The following is a 27222-nucleotide window of genomic DNA, read 5'->3' as shown; positions in this document are numbered from 1 at the left end:
CCTTTAACAATAACAGCATAGTAAAATTACTCTAAAGCAGATGTCCCCATCCTATGAAGTGCTGACCTCTGAAGGGTTCAATAATTACAAGGGCCTACAAAATCCATAGGTAGACAAGCATTGCCTACAGACAGAATAGCTCTCATGTATGCACTATAAATTTCCAAATGAATATAAATACTGTGATCAATAAAACACAACTTTTACCTAAAAAGTGTTACCAAATGTATTTTAGCCTTTTGGTAATTATATTGTCATAATCTATAGATACAAAAAATACTACTCTCACAGGGAGAGCTTAAAAGTTTTTGACTTTAGGGACTCTCATGGTTGGAAAGGTTGGAAGCCTCTGTTCTAAAAGACTGTGCTTGCTTTTGTAGACACCTAAATTCAGTATCTGGATCTATGTTTGTTAATTCAAATACTTGAATGTGGCAGCTCTTGAGTAAATCTTTGTATGGCATACACAGAGAGTAAGCATGATTGCTTACAATAGCCAAAATAACATTGCAAAATTAAAGCAAAGCACAATTGCTTATGTGAATTTAATATGCCAGAACCAAATTAATAAGCTAGAAATTTACTACATCAGACCAGGAGAAAATATCTGTGACTTCACAAATATCAATGTCCAATAACCTAAATATATTCCAAAGTTATCTCGGATTAGGAGAATTTATGATTCTTAAAATAACCAGAACCTACTTACAGATTCTCTTTGTTTATGTATACAGCTTTTAGGTCAGTACTTTAAATTATAGTCAGTGGGTAGAATGAACAAACATGCTGTGGTTACATACCATAATTTATATTCAGTAAAACCAACTGACCAAAACACAATTCTCACCCAATCCTTAAATGTTTTAAAAGCCTTCAAGTGAGATCCTACTCTATTTTGAGTTGAACACTAAACAGTTCTTTCATGCAGTCTTCTATTTCTAACCATACATTAACAGAGTATAAAGCAGATGAGATTTTTTTGAGAGAGAAGGGGCACAAGTGAGCAAGAGGCAGAGAAAGGGAAGAAGGGAGAGAAAGAGACAGAGTGAGAGAGAATCCCATGAAGGGCAGAGAGAGAGAGAGACAGAGAAGCATGGCTCACCCCAAGCGGGGCTTGAGCTCACCTGATGTGGGACTTGAACTCACAAACCATGAGATCATGACCTGAGCAGAACTCAGATGTTTAACCAATTGAATCACCCAGACGCCCAAGATGAGATTTTAAAATGAATTTATACATACCCGAAACTAATATAACACCCTATATTAATTATAAAAAATAAAACTTAATGTGACTGTTCAAATCCATTGTGTTCACCATAAACTACTTTAAGAAAGTAAACTCTCTGATATTAACAAATTTTGTTTTTTTACTTTTTTATTATAAAACAATTCAGAAATCTGAATTCTGAAAAAATCCTATTAAACTTCATAGGACATCAAAGATGAGTGTTCCCCCATCTTTAGGAGCCCACTGAGTGGATGCCAGCTCCATGACTCCTAAGTGTCAATGAAGGCAGAGTCAGACACATAGTTAGGGAGAGGGAATGGCTACAGCCATGACCAAAGTCCGTTCAATATTTCCACAATGGGAGCAAGACCAATGTGGCATGGAGATGTGTTTCTTCATTTCCCCAGGCCCAGCAAGGAGGCCAGCTCCCCACTCCTACATCTGGCCCATCCTCCAAACAGGTCTTGGGCGGACCCCGCTGCCAAGGCCCTAGGGCTTAGCATGTCCATATCGTCCTGAAACCAAAAGGCCAGGGCTCCTTTGGCGCAACTTGTCCCACAGTCACAAGGGCTGATCCACATTGGACATCTCCAAGCCAGAGATAGGACTCTGGGAGACTGCATTTATATGGATCCTGAGACGAACCTTGATAGATAGTAAAAGATGTCATTAAACTTGAAAAAAAAAAAAAAAAAAAGCTGAGTGTTTCAGAGTTTTGATAAAATTAAAACATTATGAGAAATATTTCTAATCTGCACAATATAAAAAGAGTTGATGCAAAACAAGCTCCTATAAAACAGCAAGTATACTAAAAATAAGGATGACAGTGAAAATAGTAGAAAAAAGTCTTTTTACAGTATCTTCCCCCTCACTTTTAAGTTCCTGGAAGCTGCCTGGGAGGTTATATAAGCACTGAAGTATGTATTTCTAGCAAGAATGCTTTCAGTAGGAGGTAGATGGGAGGTCAAAAATAACTATTATTTCATAGCAAAAAAAAAAAAAGTGCAAAAAGTATTGTGTTTGCAAACTGCATAAAATCAGGTTCTTTCCCTATAGAAAGAAACAAAGAATAACAAAACAGAGGAATATTGCCATAAATATTCTGAAAAAAATCAGATCAAGCCCAGAGCTCCTGAGGGCCACCTGCCTTTCCTTACCTATAGTTTTGTAACAAAGAACAGTAACATAATTTTACTTGAGTCCCCAAATAAACTGGAGTCTGCTGAGGGTAGAAGCTGTCCCTTCCTTTAATGAAAGAATCCTATTTTGCATATAGTGAGTGTTTAATAAATCTTCCCAGTAATATTTTATACTTGTAGGATTTTGATGCAAATATACACAAAGATGGTCTTTGCCTGAGCTTATACCCCTATTAAGAAACAATCCTCATTTTGTAGGGTATCATGTCTTTTCTTCCCATGGCTACATGCTGGCTTTTCTAAATACCTTTAATTCCTGCTGAATGAGATAAACGACAAACACTGTGCCCTCTCTCCCTAAAGAGGATCTTTGTAATTTAACCAAAACCATTTTCAGAAAGACAGACTAATATTGTCATTCATGCTCTAGATTCCTCTCCCTTAATTTACAAGTTCTATTTGCTACGAGACCATCAATGTGAAAGCCATCTGTAAAGTGTGCAGTGACACACAGATTTCAGTCGTTAACTTTGAACACAACACAAACTAGACATTAAGCTGACCTGCATTTGGACTTCCTTTTTTCGAGGAAAAGAAAGTTTATGACTCTGGCTTTTCATATAATTTCATATTTATATAATAAGATTTATTGTTAATTATAAAAACATGGGCTTATATTCATACCTGCATAAGAGTTTGAAACTAAAAATTAAGTTGAAGTATAAAATCATTACCTTTAGTTTGTTTGCTTCTTTTTTATCCCCAGCAAAAAAGGAATTCTCATCAAAATGCAAAGGAAATGACCTGCATTTCAAAACAGAGAAGATTCATTTTCAGGTATTAAAGAATATTAAAAGTCCCGCTAATATAACATTTCACAGGTGGGTGATGAATAATATAATTAAATAGAGTAGAAAATATAAGGGCGCCTGGGTGGCTCAGTAGGTTGAGCTCCGACTTCAGCTCGGGTCATGATCTCACGGTTAGTGAGTTCAAGCCCTGCATTGGACTCTGTGCCGACAGCTCAGAGCCCGCAGCCTGCTTTGGATTCTGTGTCTCCTGCTCTTTCTGCCCCTCCCCAGCTGCACTCTATTTCTCTCTCTCAAAAAATAAATAAACGTTAAAAAAAAATGGTTTTTTTTTTAAAAAGAAAAGAAAATACAGTAAAATCAACACTCTTGCTCCAAAACAAATTCTTATCCACAAATCTAAAACAACTACATAAAATAGAAGTTTGGCCCCAAACCCAGTGTGTTCAACCGAATATGAAAATAATGTAGGTATCAAGTACTACCAGAATAATTCTTTAAAAACTTGTGGCTTATAGTATCTAAGTCAAAACAAAAACAAAATGCAATTCTAAAAGACCTATGTGCAAAATTAACTTCTAATTATTTTTTTTTAATAATTTTCCCTTCTTTAAATTCAATGTTCAAGAATTGAACTTTGGATACCGCCTGTCACTCTTCTACTAATATTTTAAGTTGTACAAGTTGTAATACGTAATTTACTTGATTTCATGAAGTATTTCCAGGAGTAACATTTTGTTTTCTGCATCCTGAACTTTATTTCCAGTGAAGAGTTGAAAATCTGGGCGCTCAAAGAATGGTACCACTTTAGATAAAGCCCTTAATTCTATTAAGTAGAGAAAATACAAATTCTTAAGCCTTCTTGGACCTTCTCCTTCAGTCAAAATTCCATCAAACCGCTGCTGAAATTCTGTAATGTTGTGTCCCCATTTCTTTTCCAACCACGTTTCTAAGAACAAAGAAAAATTAAATAAATATTAAAATCTGAATTTTAAAATTAACTTTCAGTTTACCTACATTGGGTTATTTGTGCGTACAGAAGTTAGTTTCGTTTTGTATTTTAAAATATATAACAATGAAACGTGCTTTTGTAATTTAAATTTTAATAGTTCTACATTAATATTTTATCTTCTAGGATCCATCCTTAAAAGAAAAATAAATTCACTGTTGTACTGAGAAATATGGTTTCACAAAAATCAAATTTTTGAATATAAACATATTTATAAAACCAAAATACACAATTTAAACATGACTATCCAAAATTACTAATAAGTTTGAAGCCCTATTTAAAATTATAGTTACTGGGGCGCCTGGGTGGCGCAGTCGGTTGAGCGTCCGACTTCAGCCAGGTCACGATCTCGCGGTCCGTGAGTTCGGGCCCCGCGTCGGGCTCTGGGCTAATGGCTCAGAGCCTGGAGCCTGCTTCCGATTCTGTGTCTCCCTCTCTCTCTGCCCCTCCCCTGTTCATGCTCTGTCTCTCTCTGTCCCAAAAATAAATAAACGTTGAAAAAAAAAATTAAAAAAAAAAAAATAAGTAAAATAAAATAAAATAAAATTATAGTTACTATACTTTGCTCCTGAGACATAGAGCTACTTTAAATTCCAGAAGAAATAGGTTGCTGATGAAAATCAACCATGGTCTTGTTTTGCAACAGCACTTTTAAAACATAAAGAGAAATGGGAAATGCTTTTACCCATTAAACTCCAGGCCTAAAGCTGGCACACAAATAAAAGGGTTTTAATACAGTAATATCTAATGAATAACAAACTGTACTTTAAGGAGCTATTTTAACTCCCATAACAAAAGAATATTTCCAAAGTGATGTGTACGATTTTGAGCAGTTTCTTAAAAGAAGGTAAAGAGAGCTCTGATCATGCTGAACATGTCCTTATAATACAGTTCCTACATTCCTGATTACTACCAGTTAAGAATGAATTTTTACTGCCTAATATTCAATAGGGTCAACTTTTCCCCATTAAGGTAAATACCAAAACATTTTAAGAATATCTGAAAATAAATGTGGTAAAATAAATAGCATTGAATGTCACATACCTTGTAGAAGATATCGTGCACTCAAATGCACATTAATGCTTGCATGTAGGCCAGATATAAGTCTGTAGAATGCTCTTTTTTCTACACAGAGGCCTAAAAATAGTAATTTAGTAAGAGAAACTTCATATGTGAAACTTGTACCATTATAAAATTAATTTCATATGTCTTTAAAAATGAAAAACATTTTTAACATTTAAATTTGCTTAAAAGTTTCCAATTACCTTCTAGCCAGCTGTAAAAAGTGTTCTCTGAAATTGAAAGAAAATAAGTCACAAAGCTGTAAAAATGCCAAAACGTAAGTTTTTCAATATATAATAGCAAATTTGTGCCAAACAGTGATTTAAGAATTAACAAAAGGTCAAATTTTTATTTGCAATTTCTCCAAAGAAAGGAGAGAAGTTCTTGGTGTGGATTCAATTAAGTACCATTCTCTTGCTCAGTCTTTATTTTATTTCTTTTCTTTTCTTTTTTTTTTTTAAATAGGCTTCCTGCCGAGTGCAGAGCCCAACATGGGGCTTGAACTCACAACTGTGGTCTCAAGACCTGAGGTGAGATTAAGAGTTGGATGCTTAGGGGTGCCTGCGTGGCTCAGTTGGTTATTCAAGCCCCGCGTTGGGCTCTGTGCAGAAAGCTTGGAGCCTAGAGCCTACTTTGGATTCTGTGTCTCCCTTCCTCTGCCTCCCTCTCTCTTTCTCTCTCAAAAATAAATAAACCTTAAAAAAAAAAAAAGTAAAGAAAAGAAAAAAAGAGTTGGATGCTAAGGGTTAAGCCACCCAGGCACCCACTCTTGCCCAGTCTTTAAAAGGAGTCAGCATTGCCTTAGGTAGCCCAGGTCTCATAACTTTCCAGGTAAAATGTTTTACATGAGGTCAGAACACAGGTGATGCTATGAAAATTAATAACTCATATGCTTTTCTAAATTTGAAAGTAAACAGAATTTATGAAATAGAATTGGTAGTGTATTATTTGCATTCAGCTTATGCCATTTTATGCCACTCAGTATATCAAAGAAGCAATACATGGAAATGTTATAATACCAAATATCGTTTATATTCTATGACCCAATTCAGATCACTGTTCCTATACTTAGACCTGGTAATTCTACTTTTAGAATTATGTTCTAAAGAAATAATTCAAATGATGAAGGAGTCAATAATTTGTACAATGATTACATTACATGTAACTTTTAAAACCTGAAATAATCCAAATATACAATAATGCCTAAATTAACACGACAGAATACTATATAACTAGGTAACATGGTAGAATAATATAAAACTATTTAAAATGGTAAGAATGTGGAGCATGACAATACATGAAAATGTTTATTTGAAATAACATGAAAAGGCATGGGTATAATTTTTATAACTAGGTAAAGATTCTAAGCATGCATTTACTACAGATGGCAAACGTTGTACCATACAGTTCTTTTGACTAAAGTTCCTTGTATTTATATTAAAAATGAACTAAACAAGCATAAAAGTAATAGAAGGAATGACAAGTATACAATAAATTAGACTATCTAAAAACTTAAAACACCTACTTGTCAGAAAGCCTTACAAGCAAAAGTAAAAGGCAAACAACTAAGTAGGTAGAATGTATGTTACAAATATAACAAAGGGATAATATCTTAAGTACATAAAAAGCTCATAAACTAAATAAAAACGCTAGAGTGCCTATTTAAAGCAGGCAAATAGTAGTAGAATATTCACAAAGGATAAACTACAAATGGTAATAACAGATAAAAATTACTCAATTTCACTAGTAATAAAAATGCAAATTAAATCTATAGATATACCACTTTTAATAGTAAAGATAAAAATATGACAATACTCAATTGTCACTTGAAAAGGATCAGGTGAAACTAGCTGCACATTGATTGGAAGGGATGTAAATTAGCACATCCTTTCAATGACAAAATGCAATCTGGTGATACATATGAGAAGCCTAAAATGTCTATGTCCCCCCTAAAATTCGTATGTTGAAGCCCTAACTCCCAATGTGATGGTATTTGGAGGGGGAGGATTTGGGAGGTGATTAGATTAACTGAGGTCATGAGGGCAGGGTCCCCATGATGGCATTAGAAGCTTCTGATACGGGCCCAGCGGATCCTAGAGTTCTGCTCGAGGAGTAAAGGAGAGGGAGTTTTCCCTGATAGGGGTCAGGGGGAATGCCTAGCTTCCATGTGCAATAGGTAAAATGCACAAGTGAATTATGAGAGGCTGAGGCAGGTTGTCTCTACTGCCTGATCCCAGGCACAGTCAATTTTCTCTTAATCTGTGCTTTCACCTCCGGAATCTTAGACATGAGTCTCAGAGTAGGAAGAAAAGTTTGCCAAATAAACATCTGAATGTATCTGCAAACATATATATAACATATGATAAAGAAATTATATTTACCTTCACTTTTCCCTGAAAAACAAAGCAAAATGTTTATTATTGTAAACTCCTTCCAGATGTCACTTTAAAATGCTTACTTCCATAAAAATAAGACTGAATAATGGTTAGTTTTAGTCCATCAGTTCATCCGCCTAAGCAAAATCTGACAGTAAGACACTTGTGAGAGCAACTCTATCTAGTATCTAGGCATAATAGGAATTATGCCTAATTTGCCTCAAGGGCATCATCTCCAAGAGCATGGATAAGGAGTGGTTTCAGCTCGTACAAGATTTAATATGGGCTGACAGGAGAGAAAAATCTAATCTATCATCTGAGAGTACTCTCGAGTATCTTAAGGACTTAACGGTTATTTGGTTGGCAGAGCCTTTTTCCACGTTTATTTATCCTACATCTGTAACACAGTTTCTGCTAAAGATTTGTGTTCTTGCTTTGAAACCTCCAGACTGACATTGTGAATCTTTACCTTATTCAGGAATATTTTTAAAGACTATGTGTTATGATTCAAATGAGGCACAGTTCAGCGGTTTGTAAGCAACTGTTCAGTTACTATTAAAAACCTGTCTTCGTTTGCCCACGCTGATTCAATGCCATCATTGTTGGATTATTAAAACAACATATGCTCATTGCAAATATATATATTTTTTTAAAAAAAGGAGGACACGGATGGAATAAAAAATGTCACTCATAACTCCCTCTGCCCTATATAAATACTGTTTACATTTTGGTAAATGTCCTTTTTCTTTGCAAATAGATATTTAGATTTTATATTAAGTATGTTTTTACAAAAATATATTATATATACTATATACATATACATACTGTTTGATACCTCAGTGTGCTATTGGTCACTACTTACACAAATAAATACAAATTTTCAGCAACATTTCTAACAGCTGCAGTCTACTACACGAATACACCATAAATCATCTAAACAGTTCCTTAATGAAGAACATTTAACTTATTCCCACTTATCTTTCAGATAAGTGAGGGTGGTTAATTAATTTATCAGATCATAATGTGAATTCCTAGTGAGAATCCCCTTTTACCTAGAAATTTGCATTTCATCTTATATTAAATCAATAGCTTCCAGTGAGTTACCATATGTGACTCCATATAAACCCAAACCCTTGTTTAAAGATGTTCTTTCATTTTGAATCTAAGAAAGACTAGTCTGCCAACATTTAGGGAATGATGCAATCTTATTGCTTTCCAGGAGGAAATTTATGTTTATTGACTCTATGAGATCAGCAGCTTTTCAAATGAATTTTAAAAATGAAAACCTTACACATTTGCTAAAAGCACATCAAAGATTTCATCAGTAAGCACATGTTAAGAGAACAGGGATATATATTTCCTAAGCAAAAAATCTGAAATCGTACACTGAAATGGTTTATTCAACAAACCATTCTGCCTATTATAGACTGGGCAAGGTTTCTGAGTTTCAATTTTATACCCCCTCTGCACCTTCACAGTGCCTAGCGCATAGTACACGGAGGGTTATCATTTGCTGAAGGAACAAATGATCTTCACGATTGTAGACAAGACCATTAAATGAGGAGAGCAATTTTCATCAATCATTTATTTAACAAACTACTCCATCTGCTATGTGTCAGGCTCTCTGCTAAGAGATGAAACCAATAAATACTCCCCATATGTCCAAAGTACTAGGTAGGATCAATAGATACATAATAGTAAAATAATGCTGCACAGTGGAAAGGTGGTAAGAAAAACAAAACGTAAGACCACTTTATGAGGACAGAGAGGTTTCTTCCAGTTAGGAGGGTCAGGGAGAACGGAAAAGGCAGCATTTGGGCAAGACCTTGAGCGTATGGAGAAAATGAAAAATGTTAATGAAACATAAAGACGTGAATTTTAAATCAGACTCCCAATATATACAATGATTTCAAGTTCTGGGAAAGATCTGAGGCAGAATGTTTTTGGATATTCATTTAACCGGAAAATGAGCAAAAACAGTGAAAAACTAAATACAGATGTTATATAAAAATGCATAGAAGAATAAATATTTAATCCAATCTCCATCCTATGATAATCTAATACCATGAACTTCATTACACAAATACTTCTAACTGGAGTATAAATATTTTAAACGCCAATTTCTCTATAAGGGTGAGGCATAACTTCCATGGAAATAGGAATATATGATCTCAAACGCTCTTGCCAACCCTTACCTGGCCTTCCTCTTCCTTCTAACCAAAGTTCACTGCCTGATAAATAATATAACAGTGCAAATAAATAACTCACCTTGACTAGAAGCCAAAGGATTTAAAGGTCTTTTAATTGTCTGTGGCCTAGAAACAAAAGAATTCAATTATAGAATATAATTATGTTACCTATCATGTTACAATTATTTAAATAAAAGTGAAATTATCTCAGAGAGTTTCTTAATGACTATATCCAAAAGCAAACTGTTTCACTGAGCTTATAAAATATTTAGTTTTCTCTAATTGCTTTAAGGGAGGGTGGTTGTTATCTGTTTTAGCAGTAATAGTTTCTGATCTTTTCCCATTGTAGCAGCCAGAAGAAAGTCATTTCTTAATCACTTCTTCAAACAAAGGAAGAAAATACCAGTCAAGCTCTCCTCCTAGAGTCATAAATGTTTCTATATACATTTCATATACATATACACATGTGTATGTGTGTGTGTTTGAGTGTGGCACAAAGCACACTCCTAAGTGAAAGACAAACAAACAAAAATGTAAATACTCAACCCAAGCATTCAAATAAAAAGGGGAAAAAAGTAGTGTGGGTAGATTATTTTCCACTTAGTTAATCTTAGGTACATCAATTTGCCCTGTGGCCACCAAGTTTGTTATGATTTTAGTAAAAGGTATTTTTTTAAAGATATATTTGTTTTTGAGAGACAGCACAAGCTGGGAAGTGGCAGACAAAGAGGGGGACACAGAATCCGAAGGAGGCTCTCTGCTGACAGCAGTGAGCCCGATATGGGGCTGGAAATCACAAACCGTGAGATCATGCCCTGAGCCGAAGTCAGACGCTCAATCGACTGAGCCACCCAGGCGCCCCTATTTTAGTTCACATTTAAAAAAATACCCTTCAGGGGCACCTGGGTGGCTCAGGTGGTTAAACGTTCAACTCTTGGTTTCAGCTCAGGTCATAATCTCACAGTTCATGGGTTCAAGCCCAGTGTTGGGCTCTGCACTGACAGTGTGGAGCCTGCCTGAGATTCTCTGTCTCCCCCTCTCTCTGCCCCTCCCTTGTTCACACTCTCTCTCAAAAATAAATAACCTTTAAAAAATAAACAAAGTAAGTAAATTAAATAAAAAATAAACCTTCAGGGGCACCTGGCTGGCTCAGTTGGTAGAGCATGTGACTCTTTTTAAAAAATACTTTCTTTGGGGCGCCTGGGTGGCTCAGTCGGTTGAGCGTCCGACTTCGGCTCAGGTCATGGTCTCGCGGTCCGTGAGTTTGAGCCCCACGTCGGTCTCTGTGCTGACAGCTCAGAGCCTGGAACCTGTTTCAGATTCTGTCTCTGTCTCAAAAATAAATAAACGTTAAAAAAACATTTTTTTTTCAAATAAAAAATACTTTCTTTTAGTTTATTTACTTTGAAAGAGACAGAGAGCACAGCAGGGAAGGGGCAGAGAGAAGGAGAGACAGAATCCCAAGCAGGCTCCACGATGTAAGCACAGAGCCTCATGTGGGGCTTGAACTCACCAACCTTGAGATCATGACCTGAGCTGAGATCAAGAGTCAGACACTTAACTGACTGAGCCACCCAGGTGCCCTGAGAATGTGACTCTTGATCTTGGGGTTGTAAGTTCGAGCTTCTAGATGGGTAAGAGATTACTTAAAAATAAATATGAAAAAAAAAAAAACACCTTTAAAGTGAGTCAATATGTCAAACATCCCTAATAATAAACAAGGGGATTTAAATTAAACACATGGCAGAGATGAGTAAATAATGAAAACTCTCCACTTCAAAACTGGAGAAATTCAAGTCAAAAAAAAGAAATAGACTGACACACAGTGAGTGTTCAAGTGTTACCCATTATAATTATTCTCTGAAATTAATTTAACTTCAACTTGAAAGCAGGTAAAATAGCTATAGCCACAAAAAGACAAATACAGAGTACCAAAAGGAGAATTAGTAATCTATTCTCTATTACTAACTACCTGATCTTGGGAAATGAAATAAATCTGGCTGGCTCTAGGTTATTTCATCTATAAAATGAGATTCTATAATCCACTGAATGAACATGTATGAAATGTCCACAGTACTCCCATAAATGTCTAACACTATTCTGTTTTTTAAAGAAGAAAAAAAAATATTTGTTGAAAGTCATGTCCACATGTTTCTCCAGAGGGGAACTAGATTAATTAATAAGTATTTTCTATGTCCAAATATATCCTTTAACAAAGTGAATGTGATTTGCAATTTAGAGTCATTATGATTTTGTTTGTTTAGATAAATCACTGTATCTTTCAGGATTTTCTAAATGAAATGACCCATACTTAAAACAGTTTTCTTCATAGATGACATTCCATATCTTCCAAGCATCTGGTCCTTTGTAACCCGTGTAGCGCTCAGGATTAAGGAGCAAATCTACATATTCGGCATCAGGAGACTGTATATCTGGAAAATAACATGTTTCATTAAGTCTTTTCCTTCAGTTACCTTAAAAAACTGGTATAATAGACTATACTCCACGATTTTAAGGCACTACAAATGTAACAGTGCATCCAGACTTTAAAAACAACCTTTTACAAGAGATGAGAGAAGGAACAAACAGCCACATTAAATGCACTCACTAGTTGCAAAAGCAACCTGCTTTTAAAAATGATGAAAAATAGGAATATGTGAATTTTAAAATTTTTTTTTTCAACGTTTATTTATTTTTGGGACAGAGAGAGACAGAGCATGAACGGGGGAGGGGCAGAGAGAGAGGGAGACACAGAATCGGAAGCAGGCTCCAGGCTCTGAGCCATCAGCCCAGAGCCCGACGCGGGGCTCGAACTCACGGACCGCGAGATCGTGACCTGGCTGAAGTCGGACGCTTAACCGACTGCGCCACCCAGGTGCCCCGTGAATTTTAGAATTGAAGAAATATGGTAGTTCAATTCTCATAAGCTATCCAGGCAAAGAATATACTATGTATTTCCACCCCCCCCCCACATTAACCACAAGCAATTCATCAGTAACTAAAGTAAATGAAGATTATGACTACCATACACTGCTTGTTGCCAAAAACTTCCTTCTTAACACGAGCACCATTGAGATCCACTACAAAGCTGTCCCAAAGGTATCATCCTAAACATGCAAAAAATTATAAGCAGGGTATTAGCATCAGCACTATTTATTAAAGGGAAAATCAGAAGCAAACTGAAACATCCAACAGAGCAGAGCCTGGGCTCTGGAGCCAGAGTGCGTGGGTTAGAATCCAGTCCCTACTCCTTATTCAGTGTGGAACTCAGGGCAAATTACATATATTCTAGGCATTGGTGTCATCATTTATAAAATGGGGATGATATACACTACTGTGATTTAAGTTTCTATGTGTAGAGCTTAGAACAACAGTAAGAATATAAAACATATTAGCTAGTGGTATTATGACATATCTTAACAGACCATTAGACAATCAACAAAATTGTTAAGTACAAAGACTATCTAATAAAATGAAAAGATAAGCAATTAGACACTAATGAAAAACATACAAAAATTGGTGGCAGGGACGCCTGGGTGGCTCAGTTGGTTAAGTGTCCTACTCTTGATTTCGGCTCAGATCATGACCTCACGGTTGTGACATCAAGCCCTGTGTTGGGCTCTGGGCTGAGTGTGGATCCTGCTTAAGATTCTCTCTCCCTCTGCCCCTCCCCCACTCACGTGCACGCACAGGCTGTCTCTCTCTCTCTTAAAAAAAAATTGGTGGGATATTGGTTTCTCGTATGTTCTCATATAAATTTCTATAATGTATTATAACTTTGAAAGCAAAAAATGGCCCTGGTTCTCAAGAGGCTTTGGGAAATTATTTAATATACATCAACACCTTATTCATTTATATTGTTTTATTTTTTTTGAGAGAGAGAGAGCAAGCGGTACAGGCAGAGAGAATCCCAAGCAGGCTGAGCCACCCAGGCATCCCCCCTTATTCATTTATAAAGCGTAACAATGTGAATGAATAATGAAGAAGTGGGCAAAAATGCCTCAAAGCAGCCAAAGTAGACGACAAAATCGGAGCACACAGGCGTATGTATGAAAGTTCATCAAGCTCTCAACAGACCTACTTCTTATTAAAAACACAATGACAGATGCGCCTGGGTGGCTCAGAAGGTTGAGAGCCCAACTCTTGATTTCGGCTTAGGTCATGATCCCAGGGTCATGGGATCAAGCCCCACATTGGGCTCCACATAGAGCATGGAGCTTAAGATTCTCCCTCCGCCCCTCCCTCCTGTTCTCTCTCTCAAAAAAAATTTTTTTAAAACAAAACACAATGACAAAAACAAAAATAAAACTAAGTTTGGTTAGTTTTATCCTAATTAACAGTACACTCGAGACCTAAATTAGAGGAAATTTTGCTTCTAGAAGTAGCACAGTGACAACATCTGGAAATAACTGACACTTCATGCAGAAGTAGCAATTAACATAACTAGGAAAAGTAGAAATAAAAACTTAAAAACAAATTTGCATAGGGGCATCTGGGTGGCTCAGTCAAGTTAAGCGTTTGACTCTTGATTTCAGCTCAGGTCACGATCTCATGATTCATGGGTTCAAGTCCCATATCAGGCTCTGCTCTGATAATGGGTGTGGAGCCTGCTTGAGATTCTCTCTCTCCCTCTCTCTCTGCCCTTCTCCCACTCACACTTGCTCACGCTCTCTCTCTCTCTCTCTCTCAAACCAAGTAAACATTAAAAAAAAATTGCATGAACTCCTCTAGTTGAGGAACAGATATTCTATTCATCTCAACTGATACTAAAAGTATTGCCACAGTATATTTAGCAAATTATAATAAATTCATAAAAACTCTCATTTTTAAAATATACAAATAACGGCTCAGCATCTAGTACTTTAAGACAAAACTAATCACCAAGAAATTTATTAAATTTTTAATATTCTGCCTAATTAGATGTAAACATTAGGTGATTGGTAATTTTACTTATAGCAAATACTTCATCTTGCCTCATCTTTTTAATAAAAAATAATTGTTACAATAACCATGTTTTGCCAGATGACAAAAGCTCAAATTTCTAATTAAAATGTGTACAACACCTTTTGTCTTCTACCATTTATATAATTTCTTCATTATAAAGCTATCCTTTTTTGTTTTAATATTGACCCTCCTTGAACAGAAGAAACAAATATAAATGGACAAGTGATTCATCCAAGATAACAGAAGTCCACGGATAACAAATGAATTATTGATTCTCAGTCCTTGCTACACAAATATAAGCATGTAGCCTCAAAAGGAAACTATGGTAAACAAAGTTAAAGTATTACTGTTCGTTCTCTAGCACTGCAGGTCTAAAAAAATGTGCTGCATGTTATAAGCTTAATTTTATCTCACACGGTAACACTCAAGCCAAAGAATCTTTGTGAAAAAGACAGTAAAATTAGGGGGTTGAGAGAGTATTTTATCTCCCTAAGTTTACTAGTCTAAACCTTGGTGTAAGTCCACAACTCCTTATCCAACATCCCTGGGGTCAAATGTGTTTTGGAGTTCAGAACTTTTCAGATTTTAGAAAAGTATTACAGTATATGCAACATATACTGAGTAGTATTACTCCAGCAGGGACCAGGGAGCAACTTTTAATCAAACACCAAAAATATTTCTGTAGTGAAACAGGTGAATATTCACACTAAATGAGTCTGTGCTAAATTTAGGGGGGAAATACTCATTTTTCAGAGCTTTGATTTTGAATTGTGAACACAGGATTATAAATATTATCTGACAGAACATGGTCATGTTTTAGAGTAGGGGAAGCATAAGTTTCTTTTTTTTTTTTTTTCTTCCAAAGTGAAACCACCAGGTTAAAAATAAGTACTTTCCCTTTGCCTTCCTCTTTTTGGGGGGAATTGCAGGATTCAGCTCTCACTTGCAATTAAAATGATCTGTACCACTCTTTTTGCTAAGATTTTCAAAAGATCATTAATCTGCTTCAAAAGAGTGCCACTGAAGGATATCAAAATTCAGTCTGATTTGATTTTGTTTAGCCAATTAACAGGCTAACCATTCAACTTAGAAAAAGGAAGATACTAGGAACAGGAGAATAGGAGAATCCATAAATCTGATGAAAGGGTGCCAACAGGTGCTAGGGCTCCTGGATATGAACACGACCAGCACTCTGGCCCAGCTCCAGATGCCTCAGAGCAACTCATGGTTCATTCTTCTCTTTCCCAAAAGTAACGCACACCATCGTTAAGGTAAATATATGTAACAATCCAAGGCCAGTGCAACAAAAGCAGGTTTTTGCAATCTCTACATTTGAGCTATTTATGCCAAATGCCTGTATATATTACAAAAATTACATATACGTATTACTGAGATATGCACAACTGTAAGACTCAGGAGGTAATTTTTTTCCAGAAACGGAGGGTTTTTTTTGTTTTTTTTTTTTTAACTTTGGTAAAACATGTATAACGTAAAACTTACATTTCAGCCGTGTTTAACAGTTGTGCAACCATCACCACCAACGGTTTCCAAACTTTTCTATGACCCCCAACAGAAATTCTATGACCATTACACAATAACACTCCGTTCTCCCCTGCTTCTAACCTCTGGTTACTCTATCAACTTGCCTAAATATTTTATGCAAATGGAATCATGATAGTTGTCCTTTTGTGCCTGGCTTATTGCATTTAGCATAGTATTTGCAAGGTTTATCCATGTTGCAACGCATATCAAACTTTTTTTCTTTAATGGCCAAATGATAGTCCACTGTATATATTTATTATATTGTTTGTCCATTCATTAGTTGATGGATACATGGGTCGTTTCTACCTTTTGGCTGCTGTGGATAATGTTGCCATGAATATGGGCATAGGAGTATCTGTTCCCCTGTCTTTAATCTTTTTCGATATATACTTAAGAGGTGAGTTATTAGGTCATATGGTAATTTTGCCTTTCGTTTTTTGAGGAACTGCCAAACTTTAGAAACTGAGTTCTAAAAACCATTTGAAAAGAAAACCATTTTTCTTTCCTTAGGCACAATTTGAAACGAAATGCACACGATAAAAAGCGTTATACCATCAGCTTCACAGAAGCTGTCTGAGGAGTCATCATGCTTGGTCCACTGAAGCACAGCCTTCTGTGTTTCCTCGCTTCAAATGAAGAAAACAAGTAGTGTTATCATTTTTTTAAAATTAATATTTCACAAGAAAAAAACATAAAATACTAAAGCAAGAAAAAAAAAATCAAACCTCAGCGATTCATCCACAGCGCCAAGCCGTTCAGCTTGCTCACATTCTTCAATGAGATTATTGGCTACCTCAGAATACTAAAAGGAAAAGGGGAATAGATGGATTACAACTTACTGCGTTTTTAAAACTTTCTCAAGTTCAAAGTTATTTAAGTTTCATTTATACCTAGCACCATTTCCGTGGCTTCAAAACTTAAAAAAAAAAACAGGGGTGCCTGGGTGCCTCCATCAGTTGAGCGACTGGCTCTTGATTTCAGCTCAGGTCATGATCCCAGGGTTGTGGGACTGAGCCCCATGTCGGGCTCTGTGGTGAATGTGGAGCCTGCTTGAGATTCTCCCCCACCCCCCCCAACCTGTGATCTCTCTTAAAAAAAAAAAAAAAAAAAAAAAAAAAAAAAAAACCTGAAAAAAATTAAGCCCTCATTTCCCCTGAAGCTAAAAAAAAAAATAAAAGGCTCTGCCTCTTGCTTTTGTTGATGAAAACATTTACTATAATGGTCACAAAATAAAGAATATAGTTCTGATAACTCATTACAAGCTGTTCACGAAGAAAATCTCTGAGGTAGAAGGAACAATGGGCAAGGCAACCTCCCACTGTTCTAATGGCTTAATTGCAAGCACCAGTTTTCTCGTCCATAAATAAGTGGTTAGACCAGATGATGTGGGTGTAGGTCTGTCTCAACTCTAAATATGATTCTACATATGCCCTGGAGCCTACGTCTTATAAAAAGTATTCTTGTATCTTCAGGTGTTTAAAATACATTCTGTAACAACCGCATTTCTTCTCAATATTTAAGTCACACACACACACTCACACTCACACACACGCACACACACTATTCTGCTGGGAGTGTATGTGGCACAGGGAAAAGTGAATGTGGATCATAAGATTTCACAACACACTAGCCATCACCACCACAGAGATGAAAGGCATACTGGAAGAAGTCACAAATTCAATCAGCAAATATTTATTGGGTGCCTACTACACCCTTATTGCTTAGGATGACCATGCAAACGACTGCCCAGTCTATGATACTTCCAAGGATAAAAGGGAACCCTAAAATAACTGAAATGATATGTTTTTGAAATATTTATTTACTGAATAACGACTTTGTTTCTTTACATTCGTTGATTTGTAAGACAGCTCAATTTGAACACTTTTCAAAAATAAAATTCTTTTTATGCAATTAAGTATTAAGGGGTGAAGGGACATGTGTTCAATGTACTCTCAGATGGTTCAGAAAATAAGAATATGCATATAGAAAAAACAAGATAACACAAATGAGGAAAATATTAAAAATTAGTGAATCTGTAAAGTACACAAAATGTCTTTTATTAATACTGCAAATTTTCTATAAGCTGTTAATTAGCTTAAGATAAAAAGTTAAAAATACATAAAAAAAATGAACAGAGGCACCCATTTCAAGTAGGAATATGAATTTATCCAATTAAAAACAAAACAAGAGTTTCTTTTTTTAAATTTTTCATGTTTTTTTGTTTATTTTGAGAGCGAGCACACACAAGCGGGCGAGTGGCAGAGAGAGAGGGGGACAGAGGATTTGAAACAGCAGGGAGGGGGAGAGAGAGAATCCCAGGCGAGCTCTGTGCTGTCAGTGTGGAAACAAACCTGGGGCTCAATTTCACAGACCCCAAGATCACAACCTGAGCTGAAACCAAGAGTCAAACACTTAACAAACTAAGCCACCCAGGCACCCCCAAAACAAGAATTCCATCAATAAGAGACTCTTCCCTGGGGCACCCGGGTGGCTCAGTTTAGCATCGAACTTTAGGCTCAGGTCATGATCTCATGGTACGTGAGTTCAAGCCCTGTGTCAGGCTCTGTGCTGACAGCTCAGAGACTGGAGCCTGCTTTAGATTCTGTGTCTCCCTCTCTCTCTGCCCCTCTCTTGTTAATGCTCTGTCTCTCTCTCCAAAAATGAATTAACATTAAAAAAATTTTTTTAATGAACTTCCAAAAGTTCTGAGTCCATCAAAAAATTAGTCTTTTGAATTAAATGATTTTCTGTTTGAAATAGCTGATTATAGCATCATTTAACTATGTGCAAAGTTCTGCCATTGGAGCCAACACATTAACAGCTATGACTTTATTCTTTTTATGTGAACAAGAAAACATGGAATAAAAAATGAGCAAAATTGGGGTGCCTGGCTGGCTCAGTTGGTAGAACATGTGACTCTTGATCTTGGGGTTGTGGGTTCAAGCCCCATATTGGGTGTAGAAATTACTCAAAAATAAAATCTTTAAAGAAAAAAATGAGTGAAATTACTTTAGAATCTATGGTGAAAAAGTGCAGAATAGTGATTGCCCCTAAGGGAAAAAATAGAAATTGACTAGCACAGAGTACCAAGGAACTTTCTAGGTAATGGTAATGTTCTATATTCTAATAGAAGCCTAAATTACACAGGTATATGCATTTAGCAAATGTACACTTAAAATTTGTGCATCTCACCATGTTAATTTTATAAAAATTAAAGCAAACATTAGACTCTAATGATATACTTCTAGTTGGGTGGCGTGTATATACATGTGTGTTATATACATATATATAGAGAGAGAGAGAGAGATAGAGAGAGACGATGACATATTTAGGGTAATGTGTACTGATGCTTGCAATTTACTTTGAAATGCATCTAAAAAATAAGATTTTTTAATGGATAACTAGAAGGATAGACAGATACATATGTGAGAAACGTAAGTTTACAATAATGTTAATGATACAAATCCAGGTGATGGGTATGAGTGTTCACACGAAAATTCCTTCGGCTTTGCTGGATATATAAAAATTTTCACAGTAACATACATATTAAAAATTTTAATTCAGAACAATCATTTAGTCTACATGAAAAACCACATATACCAGAATGATATGTAAATGCACCACTATAGCTACACATGTTAAGTTATTATTTTTAGACATCATGAGTAATTTACAACTAGATAATTTACAAAGTAGATGCTTTGGCTTTGTCAGTAGATTTGTGTGTTCTGGTGTTTATGTGGTCACAGATATTTCTATGCCCCTTGCGGATGGTAAAAGATGACCTTTTGTGCAAGTTATATATCATCATCAACTGTGGTGAGAAATCGAAATTTAATACTTCTTCCTTAAGCATGTAATTCTTTATTTCTTTCTAGTTATTTCAGCCAAAAGGATTCATTGTAAAATTTTTTATTACTAAATAGTAAAATAATTATAAGTTGTCGATATGCACTTTACAAAAAAAATATAAAACCACTATAGGAAGTGGAAGACTACTCTCTCTATGCAGGATTGCTCACCCACTATTTCCCATATATATTTTAAATAAACCTGACCTATAATTTGCCAGGTTTCCCACTGACAAGTCAAATGGCAGCCTGGCAGCTTAGGATATATCAGGACACAGCACAATTGGCTGATAACTCTGAGAGACAAGCAGGGCAGAATGTCGATGCCGTTCCCTCCACTTCCCAAGACTGTAAGGAGTTAGTTGCCCCCAGAATTGTGTCTGCCTGGAATTGTTTTATCAGCAGGTATTTTATCACCCTGTATACTGTCCTTGAAAAATCATTTATTTACATTTAGGGAAGGTCAGGAAAAGAGGCACAAATTATTATTGGTCAACTTGATATTAAAGTAAGAACTCTTTAGTGTACATACATCTCAGAGGAGACAACAAAGGAAACTAGAAATACAAAGTATTTGGTCAATTAAATCGATCTTAACTTATTTTAATTTTTTTTAATGTTTATTTCTGAAAGACAGAAAGAGACAGCATGAGCCGGGGAGGGGCAGAGAGGGAGACACAGAACATGAAGCAGGCTCCAGGCTCCGAGCTGTCAGCACAGAGCCTGACGCAGGGCTCGAACCCACGAGCCATGAGATCGTGACCTGAGCCGAAGTTGGACGCTTAACCAACTGAGCCACCCAGGCGCCCCCACTTTAACTTGTTTTAATGCAACTATTAATATTTTGTTTAAAAAGTTTAAAACTCAGGACAAATGATAAATCATTCAGGATGCTGGGGCACCTGGGTAGCTCAGTCAGTTAAGCGTCTGACTTCGGCTCAGGTCATGAACCCACAGTTTGAGTTCAAGCTTCGCATGGGGCTCTCTGCTGTCAGCACAGAGCCTAGAGCCTGCTTCAGATCCTCTGTCTTCTTCTCTCTCTGCCGCGCCCCCACTCACGTTGTCTTTCTCTCTCTCCCTCCCTCTCTCAAAAATAAACATTTGAAAGCCATCATACAGGATGCCAGAACAGCAGGCATAAACCAGTCCTGCCTCAGGCAAACCTTGGCATATGGCCCCTTGATGTCCTCTTGTTACTCTCTAAGTGCTTTGGATTTTACTCCAAGAGAGATGGAACACATGAGAGAATTTTAAACAGAGGAGAGATACTACCTGAATTCTTAAAAAAAAAAAAAAAAAATCACTCTGGCTGCTGTCTTTAGAAGAGGCTATACAGATGCAAGGAGGGTAGAGCAGGCAGACCATTTAAGAGGTTACTACAATAATCCAGGCAAAAACGATGACATCTTTAAATACAGCAGTAGCAATAAAGATTGTTAAGATTCTGGATATATTTTAAAGCTTTGTAATCACAAATTGAATTCTTCCTACCAAAATAGGCCTTGAGATAATAATAACCCAGTAACGTTTAGCACCCCTAGGAACCAGATTATAATCTCTAAACACCATTTCCCACTAAAAGAACCAGGACTATTTAGAAAAAAGGTTAATAGAAAAAAGGTTAACTCCAAGCTCAGAGTGAGAAAAATGCAAAATAAGCCTAGAAGATCTTTTCATAATAGAAAGCAAAAATTCTAGGGGCGCCTGGGGTGGCTCAATTGGTTAAGCAACCGATTCTTGATTTTGGCTCAGGTCATATCTCACTGTTCGTGAAATCTGGGGTCTGGTTTGGGCTCTAAGTGTGGAGTCTGCTTGGGATTCTCTCTCTCTCTCTCTCTCTCTCTCTCTCTCTGCCCCACACCTGCCCTCTTTCCCTCTTTCTCTCTCTCTAAATAAATAAATAAACATTTATAAAAGGAAAAAAAAAGTCTACTAAGACTACTGAGATCATCTCAAAGGCCATGGTCACTTACTTGAAGGAGCATCTAGTGACCAAAGATGGAAAAACATCAAAAGGAATAATAAAAAATGACTACAAAAGAGTCCAGTACATTAAATATGTCAAAACTCCGAAGTTCATAATAACACTTAAAAATAAAAATCTTATTGGTCATCTCTGGAGATGCTAGAGCACCAAACTCATAATTATTCTGAAAACTGGTAAGCAAAGGAAAAGAATAAAGCATTTATACTGTGTGCCCTGCATAAACTGTATTTCAGGGCATCCAAATAGTTGACAAGAAATGGTTTTATAGAATAAAAACAGATAAGAAGTATGGAAAGAATGATAAAAATATGTTTTCAGTCATATGTGGAATTTGAGAAACTTAACAGAAGACCAAAGGGGAAGGGAAGGAAAAATAAGTTACAAATAGATAGGGAGGGAGGCAAAACATAAGAGACTCTTAAATACAGAAAACAAACTGAGAGTTAATAGGGGTGGGGGTTTGGGGGGGCAGGGAAAATGAGTGATGGGCATCGAGGAGGGCACTTGCTGGGATGAACAATGGGTGTGGTATGTAAGTAATGAATCACAAGAATCTACTCCCGAAGCCAAGACTACACTCTATACACTATATATTAGCTGTCTTGACAATAAATTATTCAAAAAAAAAAAAAAAAGGATGATATAATTAGAATATCAACATTTTCAAACCCCTAATGAAAGAATGCAACAAGTAATAATCAAAGCGGCTAATGAAACTTTCAGGTAAAAAGCTAGTGGGTAACTTTCTAACGGATACATAATGAACCCAATGATAGATCTTAACATCATAAAAAAAGAAAACCAGACATTATGTGTCTTCTGATATGATGTAATAGTAAGTACACAGCAACTCTAATCAATATATATCAGAAAATGAATCTGAAAAGCCTTAATACCAAAAAACAGGGAGAGGAATGGACATGGATTGAAAGACATTTAAGAGACAGAAACATACAAGTAGTACCAGAAAATAAGGAAGTGCTAAAAAAAGAGAAAAACCACAATGATGGGAGTATGTTAAAGGGACACAGGAACAACTGAAACAGCTCCCAATGGCCAGAACAGAATGATTTGAACAGTAAAATAAAGTCATACCTGATTATAATCCAAAGTACAAAATAAACATCTCATGATATAAATACATGATTGAAAAAATAAGTAAATGGAGGGAGATATAAATCTCCCATACTGAAAATTCCAATTTATATCCTTAAGAAGATAGAGCCCTCCTGAAGTATGGGCTGTGCACAGTGAGCTCCCTCCAAAGAATGCAGTGTGGAAAGGGAAGAAAATAGTAAATCTGCAGTGGAGAAAACCTGACAAAAATTATGTCAGTCAGGTGATCAAGGTTAACATTAACAGTAATAAGTCATGTTGATACTATGTACCCTTGATGCGATGTGATGAAAATGGCACTTTAACTCTGTAGTCTTCCTCCCCAAAACACATAACCCCAGTGTAATCATGACAAAAACATCAGACAAATCCCAATTTATGGACATTCTACAAAATACCTGACAAGTATTTCTCAAAACACTTTATCAAAAACAAGGGAAGTTTGAGAACCTGTCACAGCTACAAGAAGACTAAGGAAACATGACTATTAAATATAATGTGGTATCCTAGATGGGATCCTGAACAGAAAAAGGACATTAGGTAGAAATCTGAACAAAGTATGGACTTGAGTGATATCAATATTGATTCATTAATTATAACAAATGGATCATAATAATGTAAGATGTTAATTACAGATGAAACTGGAATGGGGTATATGGGAACTATATTATCATCACAATTTTTCTGTAAATCTAAAAGTATTATAAAATCAATACTTTTATTTATAAAGGTAAAAATACTTTTAAAATCAATACTATTTAAAAAAGAGATTGGGAGGTGCCTGGGTAGCTCAGTCAGTTAAGTGTCTGACTCTTGATTTCGGCTCAGGTCATGATCCCAGGGTCGTAGGATCAAGCCCCCCATTGGGCTCTGTGCTGATGGCACGGAGCCTGCTTGGGATTCTCTCTCTCCCTCTCTCTCTGCTCCTCCCCAGCTCGCACTCACTCTCTCTCTCTCTCAAAATAAATAAATAATTTTTTTTTTTTAATTTATAAAAAAACAAAAGAGAGAGAAAGAGACCTAAGAGACACAGGAACCAAATGCAATGTGTGAAATATGTTTGAATCCTGTTTCAAACAAACAAATTATTATGAAACAAGTAGAGAAATCTGAACCCTGACAGTGGTTATATTTTTGTAAGTATTTTTTTTATCTTAAAAATATCTATGAAACTTTTGTAAACAGAGCGATTTTTCTGTGAATGGCTTTAAAAATAATTGGGAAAATGGAGTGCAAGGTACAGATGAAACAAGATTGGCCATACACTAACTGCTGAAGCTCTTTATTTATCTCTCATGTTTTCTATAATAAAAGGCTGAACAAAAGAAAAAATAAGGAATTAGAGCCATTGAGTATAAATGACTCCTAATGGGTTTTACTGTGAAGGACAACAGAGAAGTAGGGTCATTCATAAAAATGAATTTTATGAGTTTTTTGTTAAGATACTAGACACATTAGTAAGTGTATGTACATACCTTGTAGCTTGCCGATTTAATTCCATCAGGAACTTCATCCTGAAAAAGAAAAAAAAATGCTTTTGTATGACATTTAGTCTATCTTCTGAAAAAAAATTTAAGTTTCTATGATTTATGAGGTTATTTTTATTTATTTAAGTTTACCTTATTTATTTATTTAAAGTAATCTCTACACCTAATGTGGGGCTTGAACTCATGACCCCAGGATCAAGAGTTGCATGCTCTTCCAACTGAGCCAACCAGGTGCTGCTTTGAGATTATTTTTATTTTTATTTATTTATTTTTAATATATGAACTTTATTGTCAAGTTGGTTTCCATACAACACCCAGTGCTCATCGCAAAAGATGCCCTCTTCAATGCCCATCACCTTCCCTCCCCCCCACCCCCCCATCAACCCTCAGTTTGTTCTCCGTTTTTAAGAGTCTCTTATGCTTTGGCTCTCTCCCACTCTAACCTCTTTTTTTTTTTTTTTTTCCTTCCCCTCCCCCATGGGTTTCTGTTAAGTTTCTCAGGATCCACATAAGAGTGAACACATATGGTATCTGTCTTTCTCTATATGGCTTATTTCACTTAGCATCACACTCTCCAGTTCCATCCACGTTGCTACAAAGGGCCATATTTCATTCTTTCTCATTGCCACGTAGTACTCCATTGTGTATATAAACCATAATTTCTTTATCCATTCATCAGTTGATGGACATTTAGACTTCTTCCATGCATAGGGGCACTTGTACCCCAATGTTTGAGATTATTTTTAAACAGAATTGTTTAGGAGGCATCTGAGCGGCACAGTTGGTTAAGCGTCTGACCCTTGATTTCAGCTCAGGTGACGTGAGCTCAGGTGACCTGAGCTGAAATCAAGGGTCAGATGCTTAACCGGTTGAGCCCTGTGTTGGGCTCTGCTCTGAGTGCAGACCCTGCTTGAGATTTTCTCCCTTTGCCCCCTCCACTTGTGCACTCTCTTGTACTCTCTCTCAAAAAATAAAGATGAAAAACAAAATAAAATAAAAAAATAAAGTGTTTTTAAAAATTGCTTAAAAAAAGATTCAAATTTTCAGTAACTAAAACCAGTTGCTTTTTCTGACCAATGTTAATATAGCCCATTTAATGTGCAAGTGCAATTAAATGCCTTTATTAAGTGTCTACCATATTTTGAGCATGCTTAATAAGCCATATAAATAAGTTATTGGTAAACTTGAATTTCCCCAACTAATGTTTCCTATTACTAAATATAAATACTAGAACTTTGGGAAATAAAACAAAACATTTAAATTGACAATATCACTTTAATGGTATTATCGTAACAGAAATGGTTTCACAAGTTAATCCATCCATTTTCGAAAAGTTTTGTCTGAGAATATACTAAAAACATGATTCTTAATTATCTAACGATAAAAGACCCATAAATAATATTTTACATTTGCTTTAATTCCATATGCCAGATAGGTTATATAGCAATATTTTATTTGCACATATAAAAATAAACCACTCAAAAATATAGCATCACTTCACACCCATTAGGATGGCTATTATCCAGAAAATAGAAAATGGCAAGTATTAGTGAGGATACGGAGAAATTGGAAGCCTTGTACATTGCTGGTGGGATGTAAAATGGTACAGCTACTGTGGCAGAAGGCATGGTGTTCATCAAAAAATTAAACACAGATTTACTAAATGATCCAGCAATTCTAATCTTGGGTGCATCCCCAAAAGAACTGAAATTAGGAATGCAAACATAGTCAGTCAAAGACAAATATATGACTTCACTCATATAAGGACTTTAAGACACAGAACAGTTGAACACAAGAGAAGGGAAGCAAAAATAATATAAAGACAGGGAGGGGGGCAAAACATAAGAGACTCTTAAACATGGAGAACAAACAGAGGGTTACTGGAGGGATTGTGGGAGGGGGGATGGGCTAAATGGGTAAGAGGCATTAAGGAATCTACTCCTGAAATCATTGTTGCACTATATGCCAACTAATTTGGATGTAAATTAAAAAATTAAAATAAAATAAAAGAAATAAAATGAGCTGCAGAGTATTTCAAATAAATAAATACTGTTATCCAAGAAAAAAAAAAAAGGAATGCAAACAGATACTTGTGCACCCATATCCCAAACAGCATTATGCACAATAGCCAAAAGACAGGAATAACCCAAAAGTGAATCAAGAGAATGGATAAATGAAATGCAGATGCATAACAATGCAATATTATTCAGCCTTAAAAAGGAATAAAATTCAAATACCATGTATACATGGTACTATGGATAAAACTTGAAAACATTAGGTTAAGTGAAACAAGCCAGACACAAAAGGACACACTGTGTAATAATTCTCCTTATCTGAGGTACCTAGAATAGTCAAATTCATAAAGAAAGAAAGTAGAATAGTGTTTGCCAGGGGCTAGAGGGACGGGGGAATAGGGAGTCATTGTTCAATGAACACGCAGTTTCAGTTTGTGAGGATGAAAAGGATCTGCACGTGGATGGT

At 36.0% G+C, this 27222-nt stretch overlaps 1 protein-coding gene across 1 annotated transcript in view; it reads right to left on the bottom strand.

Annotated features, from left to right (window-relative positions):
* ERO1A (endoplasmic reticulum oxidoreductase 1 alpha) overlaps positions 1 to 27222 on the bottom strand; it is a 45936-nt gene that overhangs the window by 6576 nt on the left and 12138 nt on the right. The window contains exons 4-13 of the mRNA XM_047079650.1: positions 24730 to 24768; positions 17026 to 17102; positions 16853 to 16926; positions 12126 to 12246; positions 9894 to 9940; positions 7632 to 7643; positions 5454 to 5480; positions 5233 to 5325; positions 3882 to 4128; positions 3105 to 3174 (exon numbers count right to left, since the gene is read on the bottom strand). Coding sequence (XP_046935606.1) covers positions 3105 to 3174; positions 3882 to 4128; positions 5233 to 5325; positions 5454 to 5480; positions 7632 to 7643; positions 9894 to 9940; positions 12126 to 12246; positions 16853 to 16926; positions 17026 to 17102; positions 24730 to 24768 — 807 coding nt within the window. The remainder of the gene's footprint in view (positions 1 to 3104; positions 3175 to 3881; positions 4129 to 5232; positions 5326 to 5453; positions 5481 to 7631; positions 7644 to 9893; positions 9941 to 12125; positions 12247 to 16852; positions 16927 to 17025; positions 17103 to 24729; positions 24769 to 27222) is intronic.

This window comes from Lynx rufus, unplaced genomic scaffold, assembly GCF_022079265.1.
Source record: "Lynx rufus isolate CCGP_SWC_20201006 ecotype Redwood Valley unplaced genomic scaffold, mLynRuf1.p SCAF_17, whole genome shotgun sequence".
Taxonomy (NCBI): Eukaryota; Metazoa; Chordata; class Mammalia; order Carnivora; family Felidae; genus Lynx; species Lynx rufus.
This window is presented reverse-complemented; position numbering and strand designations above follow the sequence as displayed.